The sequence below is a fragment of the Vigna unguiculata genome, chromosome 10, assembly GCF_004118075.2.
Source record: "Vigna unguiculata cultivar IT97K-499-35 chromosome 10, ASM411807v1, whole genome shotgun sequence".
NCBI classification, from domain to species: domain Eukaryota; kingdom Viridiplantae; phylum Streptophyta; class Magnoliopsida; order Fabales; family Fabaceae; genus Vigna; species Vigna unguiculata.
In genome coordinates, this window is record NC_040288.1 from 39,250,410 (window position 1) to 39,262,323 (window position 11,914).

The following is an 11,914-nucleotide window of genomic DNA, read 5'->3' on the forward strand; positions in this document are numbered from 1 at the left end:
TTTGGTTAAGGTTGTTTGAGACCAAACAATTTTGAAAGTGGTTAGAACCGGTTGTTGTTGTGGTGCACAAAGTTTTGGTTCAACTACCATTGCCTTGAAATAACAAGCTTTCCCTCTAAGATTTGAACCTCCAAAAGGCAAATTATTTGCTTATAGATAACTCAAAGTGCCCTATTTTGTTTATTCCAAGGGTCTCTTTTTGCCTATTTGAGATGGGGCCAATACCATGTGTTCTAAATTCTTAAAGTTTTGCATTGTTTCTTTAAATGTCCTTCCACTTTGGCTCACAAGACAATGCCACTGAACATCATGTGTGTCCAATGAACCAAACTAACCCAACATAAAAGATAACCTTGGCCTAAACAGAATTGGTCTAAAGGGCATTGTTGTTTATTGCAACAGATTTTATGCTCTGTTTTGGTGGGAAAGAGGGTCTGAAAATGCTATGTTACCTTGAATCATTGGACCACCTTCGCAATTCCAAATGCCACTCAACACTTTCTTTACCATTTTTTATGAAAAGGAAAAGAACCATTGCACTTTGGAGTAGATACCAAATATATATATATATATAGTTTTGGTTTTTTTTGGTTTTTGTCAATTCAGTCTGCACAAAATGCAGTGAGTGAGTTAATTAAGCTAATGATGGATTTTAAACAAACACAACACTAAAAGGGTGTATTAGATTGGAGGATGAGGATGAAGAAGTTGAGTCTTATCAATACTTGGACAAGTTCCTACTTCTATCACTGTTACTGCACAAAACAAAGACAAGCTTTGGTTTTATCCATTACAGTCAGCAAAGATATGTCATTAAGTATCAGAGCTTGTTTATATCATTCAATGATGTATGATAGGCCTATCAACTATATATGCCTAAAATAAATTTATTTTTCTCACTAAATCTTTGGTTTCTAAATGTTATTTATTGAGTTGTGAGTTTAAATTTAACCTGTTTTTGCATATCAAATTACAAGATAAAAGTTGCTCTTATTTATACACTCTAAATTAATTTTACTTGTAATCGATGTCCAATATTTTTAATTTAAATTAATGTAAATTTGACTTATTTAGACTTGAAATGAGATCTTTAACATGTCACGTCGAGACATATATATCTTAAGTATGAAACTAAATACTAATGATGATCTGGGGTACGATTCAACAAAAAATAAATCTTATTGGATTTTGTTAAAGTTAATACAGAATAAAAAATCAATTCAGTTATTCTTATTGTCACAAGAATCCTTAATGTGTTTTTTCATTTCAAATCTCACTTTATAAACTCTTTGATGATACATACCATAAAAAAGAACATATTTGATAATACAAAGTACAAAGTAAATATGAAATCTATAGAGTTTTTTGTTCATTACAAATTAGGTGCTATAACAAATTGTCATAAATTATATAAGAGTACAGTATCAAAATTAATGCAACCATTATAAATTGAATTTGGACACTTGTAAATTGATTGATAAATTAATCACATTTATACATTTATGAAAATAATTGACCATATAAATATCTCATATTATCTCACATAATATATATTTGATAAATTTCCGGTAACACAAGTGACTTTACTATGTAAATATAAACTTTATATTTAACAAAATGTTATAAGATTAATCTATAAAATAATATTTGCATTCACTTAAATAATATAATTCTGTCTTATCTCCGATCGAGATCATCTTTAACTAGCAGCAACCTTGCCTAGAACACTACGAACATATATCATTGATGAAGGAAAGAAACCAAATATGGTCTATTTCAGCAAAATTCTACTTCTAGAAACGATAATTGATAGAAAAAGTAGTTTGTTATAGAATGAAAGATTTTGTGTACTGCACATCACTTCAATCTATCCAAAAGTGTTTGAACAGGAAGAAGTAGACACCTTATCTTCACATGTGATGAGAATGGCACTCTACTTTTTATTTTTTTTTTATTTTTTTTTGTGCCGAAAGAAATGACACATATTTGATAATTGGATCATATCCATATTCCAAAAGGGTTGAGCAAGTTGCACGAGTGTCCTCGCACATACACCATGCCTCATCCAAATCAATAGCCATAACCATGCAAATTGCAATGCAACAACAACTTCAGAGTCTCTTTTTGACTTATTAATTCCTTATTATCCAATTGCCTTATCCATTCTTATGCATGCCATCAAAGTGTTCCTATGCCCATATATTAAAAAAAAATTATTTGCTAATTTTATTTTAAAATATTTTATCTATTTTCATTTTTTTATTTTAAAATCGTTTTGTTTAACACCCTAATCTATCTTTTTCTCTCTTTTTTTTTTTTTGTCTCGGGTGGGGAATCCTTTGATAAAAATAGATCACAGTGAATCAGGCACGTGCCAAGGAAAAAACCCTTAAAAAGTCCGTATCCTTTTTTTCTGCACCCCCGTTTTTACTAACTGCATCTTCTACTGACGGAAAAGACTAAGATAATCTTTCTCGTTGCATTATGCCACTGTTGCTATGCCATAGAAGAAGAATACGACAAACAGAGAGAGTCCCTTTAAGAAAAAGAAGAATTAAATATGTATTTTGTCCGATGAGTGAAATTTGTAATTAGTTCTTCTTCAAATTTTTTGATTAATTTAGTCATTTATTTTTAAAAATATATGAATTTAGTTATTTTAATTAAATTTTGTTAAGTTTAGTTTATTTGACATTTCAAGCAGATTTCATGATCGTATTTGAATTGTTTACGCCGTTTGACATATTTTCGTTTTAATATTAACTTAAATATTATCATAAAATGCATTTAAAATGTCAAATAACTCAACAAAATTTGGTAAGAAGGATTAAATCCACGCATTTCTAAAGATCAAGGACTAAATTGATATAAAATTTCAAAAATAAACTAATTCTAAAATTCATTGAAACTTGAGAGATCAAAAATATATTTTTTTAAAAAAAAAAACTTTTTCCAAAAATGCATTTATGTGTTTTAAAAATTTTGTTCTGACAAGCTCGTTTTTCAAAAAATCGTTTGAAAAGTATCATGTATGTTTTGAAAAACTTATTACAAAAATTCTTTCCCAAAAAAGAAAAACTCATCTCAAAATATATTTCATATTTATTTTTTTCTGAAAGTTTGTTTTAGAAACCATGTTCGGAAATCCTATTATGTAAATTCTGTTCTAAAAATCCAATTTCGAAAGTCGCGTGAAATACTATAAAAATTAGTCCGGAGGATTTTCGGATTTGATATTATCCAGAATTTTTACAAAAATAAAATAGTCATTTTAAAAATTTTGGGCGTGCAGGAAGAAAAAGCCCAATTTTAAAGTAACTAACCCAGACCATTCTGTAATGGGTTGACTTGAGCCCAAATAGTCCAAGAAAAGGCAATTGTTATTTGAAGTTTTCAAGTTTATTAGTATATTTATATTTTTCAAAATACTTGTTTTTCTAGTTTTCAGATAGTTGAAATTTCAACACATCATAAAAGTACTTTATGTAACATGTAGAGCTGTCAAAATGGTAATTCGGTCCAATTCGACTCGATCCATCATGGGTTAATCATTTAGTGAACTAACCCAATCTGACTCACTTATCAGCGAGCCAAAAAATTTTGAACTCGACCTGGCCCACCACGGGTTGATGGGTTAAACGGATTGACTCATGTTTTCACTTAATTAAAAAAAATACAATTTTTTTACTTTTATTCAGTCAAAATTAAATTATAATTCTAATGAAAATCTAAATAAATTTTAATACAATCCAAATACAAACTAAAATCATAAAAAGATAAATTATCTATATGTTGACTAAAAAAAAATCACCTAACATGACCCAAATATAAAACCCAACTTAATAAAAAAACACTGTGTGACTATTTATTTGCGGGTTGGTGAGCCAACCCGGCTCACTAGGGTTCTCATTACGGGTTTAACTGGAGTAAGCCGAGTTCTAGGTGTGTTGGGTTAAAAATCAACCCGTATTGAAATTTGTAAAAAAATTTCAACCCAACCCGATCCAAACCCGTGGTGAGCTGGATTGGTTCGTGGGTTCCAACCCATTTTGACAGCTTTAGTAACATGTTACATTCTTAGTATTTTCGGAAAATACCTTTTAGAATATTGATTTTTTAAACATTTTGAAAAATCTTTCTGAAATATTTTAAAATGTCAAATATTTAATATTTAATATATCCGACAAGTTTTTTTTTGATGTTATGGAATTCAAACATTTCAAAAAATGTTGTCAGAAAGAAGAACATAGGGCGAAGGTATATTAATAAGAATTGCCCAAGAAAAGCGTGACTTGGGCCAGCAGAGAAAAGCCCAATTACTTGTTAGAGAGAAACTGAAAAACGCTCTTTCAGGAGCTAAGGAAAGGAGGAAAGTGAAGAGTGTATTGTCGAAGGACATCATGAGCCGCTACGACAGCCGCTCCGGCGACCCCACTTCTTACCGTGACCGGAGGAGGTAACCACCGCTGTCATTTAATCTGAACCCTAATTTTCTGGAAACAGATATGTTCCTTTTCCGTTCAAATTCAATTTGTTTTCTTATTCTTAATGTTTTTCTACACTCCCTAGTTTTGTAGATTTTGTTCACTAATTTAGTCAGATTGTTAGATTTTCACACTCTTAGCTCTGGTTGACGTTGACGAGTTCAGTAATCTCCTAATATCATGTTCCCGTTCATTTTATTTTTTATTTTGTTTCTGACTCAATCTTCTTTTTAGTTTTACTAGAGTGCCAAATGTTAGGGTTTTTTCATGGTGGAAACATTTGCTACTGCTAGTTTAGTTCGTCTTCGGTTCATTGGTATTTTAACAACTGTATGAGTACGTGGTAATAGGCACAATCTATCAATCATTTGCCTTGTTAATTTCACTTTCATGGTTGTTTTAAAAGGTTTTATTATATTATATCTTATTTGGATCCAAAGAGAGACTCACGGTATGTCTTAAAAGGAGGATGGATTGAGCCTGTGAGCTCACAATTGATGTCCTGCAGCATAACCATTTCAGTTACTTCTGGGGACAATGGTTTTATTTGTTTATTTATTTTATTTTTTCCATTGTGTAAACCAAATTGAATGGTGTCATGTGATTTTCCATGGAGCCAACTTCTTCTAATGAGGTGAGGCTTTGTTATTTTTTTTGTAGTCATTGCCTGCCACCGCTCGTAGCACAAACTTAATGCTCTGTAGCCTTTTCTAGAGGAGGAGTGTTAGACATGTCATAATATCATATCATTATATTGTATGTTAAAAATATTTTGAAATATCTCAGATGAATTTTAAGGACCTGTTTCATATTTCACTAGTCAATAGAATACTTAGCTGTGTAGCAGGGTGAAGCAACCCCTGGTTGCTATGTGGAACTCAAATAGCAAAATAGCTGTCTCTGCAGTTGGATAATAGCCAAAGTATCTTTTTTCTTGTGCTATGTAGGAATGTTATCATTACATAAGCTTCAAAAGTCCATTTTTATCTATGAAACTATTTTTTTTTTTGGGTGTAAAACTGTGTTTTCAACTCATTTTGTAACGTGTTTATCTATTTTTGCTTTAGAAAGATAATAACTGAATTCGAAATCCTTCTTCTTTGACCATTTCACCAAACATTACCTCGTGGTGACCTTTGTTTCTGTTGTACTCTCCAGAGCTATTTTTTTATATGTTCCATTATTTCTTCTTACATTAAACTTCCCAAGTCACATTCTGCTATTATTTATCTAATTTGTTGACTGTGTTTTTTCCTATTAATTTCATCGTCTGTCATTTTTTGACTTCATTAGAATGCTCTTATTTTGCTAGATTGATAGTGATTGTGTGACTAAGCCAAGACGAGTTATTTCTTTCATGAATCTCTTTTAATTGGGTTCTCTATTATTCTTGAATACATACGTATGTAGTGTTAACTTTTTATTTTGCATGTAATATTTAAAATAGCAGTCATCCTGCTTCCCTATCCTATGAAGCACAGATACTTAGTATGGCATTAGGACGGTATAGGGACACAACAATGTTTTTCAAATTTAGGATACATTAAAAAGAAGTTGTTAAATAATTTGTATAAATGTAGAATATTGATAAATAAAGAGACATTGATCATTTATCATTAATTCAAAACTATGATCACAATTTGAAAAAAGACATCTGTGATTATAACAATAAAATATAATTTTTTGTAATTACTTAATTATGACTAGAAGTCTAGTAGACTATGAAGTATTAGTATAATTAAAGGACAGAGCATTTTATTTTCAAAGCATTATTACACAACATATGTTAATATGACATTCTATTATTCAACCATATATTAATGCGCTATTCTTTTATTAAAGATTTTATCCTTACTTTTCCTCGATCTTTACCCAAATGTATGTAGTTTCATTTGATAATCCTCTTTTTATTTTATTACAAATGTTTTTGCTGAATGACGGTTTGTTTTGTTAGTGATTCTGGCCTAGGTGCACCTACAGGGTTTGGTGGTTCTGTACAGCACTCTTCGTCAAACAGGAGGGATCATGAGGATGGTGGATCACCAAAGAGGAACCTCAGTTTGGATGGTTTACCTCATTTTGAGAAAAACTTCTACATTGAGTCACCCGCAGTAAGGGCAATGACAGATGCTGAGGTTAATGAGTACCGACAGCAGAGGGAAATAACTGTTGAAGGTCGAGATATCCCCAAGCCTGTCAAGACCTTTCAAGATGCTGGTTTTCCAGGTATTTCTGTTTTGTTTTTTTTTTTTTTTTGAATTTCTTCAGTTTTACTTTCCATCTTCTTCAGGTTAAAGTACATGACTCATCTTCTCATTATTGCTTTATTTTGCATAACACATTGACAAAAATTGGTACTTTGGAAGGATTATTAGTTCAATGGGAAAGATTGTCAAGAAAAATAGTATGCTAAAAATATTTTCCTAATGGGTGAGGAATTGGTTGCTTATTTTATTCAGAAGATGGCGTGTGATTTAAGTAAATTGACGTGGTCAAAGCTTCCTATTTGCAGAATATATAACTCAAAATAAAGGAGAAAGAACATTTTGTTTATAATTATTATGTCATGATTATCTTGCAAAAGTTATTTTCAGATTATGGGATGACATCTTTAAACAGCATACTAATTTTATGCCTTGATTTCATCCAGAATACGTGATGCAAGAAATTACAAAAGCTGGATTTACTGAGCCTACACCCATTCAATCTCAAGGTTGGCCCATGGCTTTGAAGGGGCGTGATCTCATAGGAATAGCTGAAACAGGTTCAGGGAAGACACTTGCTTACTTATTACCTGCCATTGTGCATGTTAATGCTCAGCCGATTCTAGGTATGTAAATAAGGAAACAGCCATGGTGATCACATTTCATATTGAATGTAAGGGTGCGGTTTTTTGACTTTGTTCTCTTTCTTTTTGCTGTCCATTTGTTGACAATATATTTCAGATCCTGGAGATGGACCTATTGTGTTAGTATTGGCTCCAACTCGTGAACTTGCTGTTCAAATACAACAAGAGGCTACTAAATTTGGTGCATCATCTAGGATTAAGAGTACATGCATCTATGGTGGGGTTCCGAAGGGACCCCAGGTGCGTGATCTCCAGAAAGGTATGTGTTGAAGTATACAAAGCTACAACTTTTGTAAATTAACTTGCGGACTGTTTGTTGCCCATTTGTACAATTTTTTATTCCTTCTTTACATAGCCGCTATGCCTTTGGCAAGTACACCAAATAATAGAAGTAGCAAGAATAAATATGAGTACTGTTCCAACAGGGATTTGACTGAATGTTTTGTCAATCTAATATTTTCACTAATTGTACTATTTTAGTTTCTTTTTACAAGAGCAGATTAAAGAGAAATTAATTGTAAAATCAAAATCTTGAGAAAATAAATATAAAACAATCAAATTTATAACAGAATTTTTTATCAAGCAGGTAGCGTCCGAAATAGATTTCTCTTTAAATAGAGAAATTTAAGGGTAGACCGTGGAGTGTCTTTTAAGGGAAAATCAAGAGTCGCTCAAGCTGTGGGTGTTGAGTGCTCTGTTTTGGGTGCTCAACGCTTGCTTTCAGCCACTTGCATGCTAAGCTGTGGCCCCCTGACTGATGGCGTTCAGTCCTCTATTTTGCAAAATACACTAAAAAGGATCATTTTTCTTATTATATCTTATAAAACTAATAACTTAAATTAAGAAGACTAAAATCAACAATCAAGAAAATTAAAGCAACTAAGAAATTGAAGAAAAAATAAAAAGCAACGTTATTTATTTGAAAAGCTTATTTACATGCTAACAATAATCATGAATTTGTCTTTGCTTCTGTTAATTTTTCTTAACAGGTGTCGAAATTGTAATTGCCACTCCCGGAAGGTTAATTGATATGCTTGAATCAAATCATACCAACTTGCAGAGGGTCACATATCTTGTATTGGATGAAGCTGATAGGATGTTGGATATGGGGTTTGATCCTCAGCTGCGGAAGATTGTTTCTCAGGTTGCTTTATTTTATGATGTGGTCAATATTTTGAGATAGTAAAATTTCATGAAATAGCTTAGTATGGTATTATTTGCCATAGTCAAGTTGATGCTTCATTCACTTATTATGAGTAATGTTATGAGTAATGTTCTAGCTAGTAGCTATATTACTAGCATGGTAGTTAAATCGGATTACAAACCGCGAATTGGAAAAGTTATTTTCTGAATCACTGATTGAATCTTGATTTTAAGTAACTCATGTTTGTAGGACTGACATTAAAATAACGCTTTTATTGAAATACAACTCTTGCAAGCAATTCCCATTAGAGATGCTTTTACAATTCCTGATCAATAATAAAAATAGTTTGTGTTGAATAAGATATGTAAAGGCACAAATTCATGATGAATAACTTTAAAAACATAAATAATCTAGGGAATTTTAACATAAAGAAAGTGTCATATAAGCTCCAAAACAAACACTGTTACTGCATAATAACAACCACTAGGCAAAAGTAAGTGGCTGCCTGTTACATAAATTTAGCAAACAATAGTTGCTTTTCTGCCGCCCAGTTCACAAAAGCAGCAGTATAAATTAGTATAATAGTGACTACTTGCTGCTCTGCACAAATCAGCTATATAGTCTCCCAAAAAACCCAGTGTCGTTACTGCTAGAATCTGCAAACAGTGGCTGCTACTGCTGCCTAAATTCGGAAGTATTGTCTAAAAAACTTCAATCACACATGATGACCCAACTTCCAGTAGGTGTGATGTGACCCTTGTTGTACCAGAAATCGGGCAATATGGCTAGAGACTGATTCTGGCAATATGCTCTGCGATTCACACCTAGAAAAGATAGAGCTCCTGATTTGCATTGCAGGACCATGGTATGATGCGATACTGACTACACTGGTTGGTAGTGCATCGGCTAACAGGGATTTGAGCTCGATTTCTTAAATTTCATTTTCAATTTTAGTTTATTTTTAAAGCCTAAAAGAATCTAATTTGGCCTGAAAACAATGATATTTTCCTCGTTTGTCCCCTAACTATTGTACTAGTTGTACCTACCAATTAATCCAACTTGATTTGGAAAATATGATCACTGAAGACTCATATTTGTAAGGTTTCTTTATTTTTCTGGTCATCTAATTTGGTTTTTGTTTTACTTAGATCCGACCAGACCGTCAAACTTTGTATTGGAGTGCTACTTGGCCAAAGGAGGTCGAACAACTGGCACGGAAGTTCCTTTATAACCCATACAAAGTAAGATATTAAGATATTTCATGTTGGGCTATGTAACTGTATTTTTCTTGTATATTCCATTCCTCTATGATGAAATGGTTTTTGGTCTGCAATGAATTGTTTTAAGAAAAATGTATTGTAATTTGTGAGAAGTGTGTATGTATGTGTGTGTTTAAATAACTTCTGTAATCATTGTGCAGGTAATTATAGGGTCTGAAGATTTGAAAGCTAACCATGCAATACGTCAATATGTTGACATTGTTTCGGAAAAGCAGAAATATGATAAGTAGGACGTGTTCTGTCTTATTTTCCTTCTCATTAAGAACTTATCACGTAGGGCCACCTAATGGAGTCTGTCTATTTGTCAGATTGGTGAAGTTGCTAGAGGACATCATGGATGGCAGCCGAATACTGATATTCATGGATACCAAAAAAGGATGTGATCAGATCACTAGGCAACTCCGTATGGATGGCTGGCCTGCACTTTCAATTCATGGAGACAAAAGTCAAGCAGAAAGAGATTGGGTGCTCTCAGAATTTAAATCGGGAAAAAGTCCTATTATGACTGCAACAGATGTTGCAGCCCGTGGTTTAGGTACACAAACTTTTGCTTTGGTTAATTACTTGGCAGACATTGTTTTAGTTATGGAAATATCAGTGTTATTTTATTAATTTTGGACATACTAATATTAAATTACTGTTATCCTAGCTTCCTTCAATCTTGTATATTGAATTCCTTTTTAGTTAATGTTTTGTTGTCTACATTTTTCCAGTCTTTGATAACGTGTTATATAATGCTGGAATTGCATGTCTTTTTAAGTTAGAATTACCCGTCTGCTGCTTGAGGTCAATTCCATGAGTAGTCCGTCTTGGCATTTTGTTGTGGCAAATAGCGAAGAGCTGCTTTTGTGTTGCATCATGATTTCCTGTTTACTGTCACTTTTTAAAGTTAACCAATAGCTTTACTTAATGTTTATCTTAATTCTTTTGATTACTGTGAACAGATGTGAAGGATGTGAAGTATGTAATAAATTATGACTTTCCGGGGTCACTTGAGGACTATGTCCATCGCATTGGGCGGACTGGGAGAGCTGGTGCAAAAGGAACTGCCTACACATTCTTCACGGCTGCTAATGCTAGATTTGCAAAGGAACTAATCGCCATACTTGAGGAAGCTGGACAGAAAGTGAGTCCTGAATTAGCAGCAATGGGGCGTGGTGCACCACCTCTTCCTTCAGGTCAGTTAACTCTACCCTAGTGTAACCGGGCTTACAGAGTGCATATAATTTGTTGGTCCTCTACTCAAGATAGTAATTGTTGCTTGTAGCTGTGAAGTGTATGTTTGTTTGGTGTGGACTTTATGCATATGATTCTGATATACTCACCTAGAAGAAAACAATTAATAACATTCAAATATCACATGTCGTTGTGTTTAATAGTTTTGCCTGGGGTTTGCTTTGTTACTGTTTTGGTGTATTTGATTCCTCTCGATTGCAGTCTTCTATTGAGCTCTTTTTAGATGGTTTTCTATCATTTTTGTTAACGGTCTTTTAATGGGAGGTTCTTTGATAGATCTTCAGATATATTGGCATGGTGTGTTGCATGGTTCTTGATCTTTATTTTTGATGATATCTTCTTTTCCCTTCAGGATTCCTTTCCTCTAACTTCGTATCTCTGAATATTGATTTACCTTTCATGTAAAACTGTGGTCAATGTTTATGTTGTCATTTTTATCCAAAGGGATTTATTGTGTTCTCGTTCAACAATCAATGAATCAGGTCCCCGAGGTTTCCAAGACCGTGGGAGGGGTTATGGCAGTTCTCGTCCATGGAGCTGATTGATGAAGGTGCAGACAGACGTACTTGATTGATGAATTGTGCCATTTGTGTTGCTACCGACGTTATATTGTCTTGATAATTAGTGTAAACTTGTAAGCGTAGTAATAGGAATTCAGTATTGCTGTTCTATAATTTTTGTTAAAATGTCCATAGAACATGTACCATCAGATAATTGTTCATAAATCATAGTTCATTCCGCAACGATTCATTTTGCAGTAAACGAGGATAATATATATATGGTATGACTTGAGCACAAAACAAGAACAGGATCCAAAGTACTATATTTGGTAGGGAAGTATCAAAGTTTTAAGTATCACATTAAATGCGTGCTTGATTCTGTATTAAAATGATGTAAAATTGATTTTTTAATACAGAATTAG

General features: G+C 32.8%; 1 protein-coding gene across 1 annotated transcript; it reads left to right on the plus strand.

Annotated features, from left to right (window-relative positions):
• The first annotated feature begins 4,272 nt into the window (after positions 1 to 4,272).
• On the plus strand, positions 4,273 to 11,742 carry LOC114167267 (DEAD-box ATP-dependent RNA helicase 20). Its single transcript, XM_028052302.1, has 10 exons — positions 4,273 to 4,456; positions 6,439 to 6,710; positions 7,135 to 7,314; positions 7,430 to 7,591; positions 8,322 to 8,476; positions 9,625 to 9,717; positions 9,897 to 9,982; positions 10,065 to 10,291; positions 10,701 to 10,934; positions 11,475 to 11,742. Exons 1-10 carry the CDS (start codon positions 4,401 to 4,403, stop codon positions 11,531 to 11,533), a joined length of 1,524 nt encoding a protein of 507 aa, XP_027908103.1. The 5' UTR covers positions 4,273 to 4,400; the 3' UTR covers positions 11,534 to 11,742.
• Positions 11,743 to 11,914: the final 172 nt, after the last annotated feature.

Coding starts and splice junctions, on each gene's coding strand:
- LOC114167267 (XM_028052302.1), top strand. CDS start 4,401: ATGAGCCGCTACGACAGCCGCTCCGGCGACCCCACTTCTTACCGTGAC. Junction 7,592..8,321: donor GGTGCGTGATCTCCAGAAAG/GTATGTGTTGAA, acceptor TTTTCTTAACAG/GTGTCGAAATTGTAATTGCC. Junction 10,292..10,700: donor TGTTGCAGCCCGTGGTTTAG/GTACACAAACTT, acceptor TACTGTGAACAG/ATGTGAAGGATGTGAAGTAT.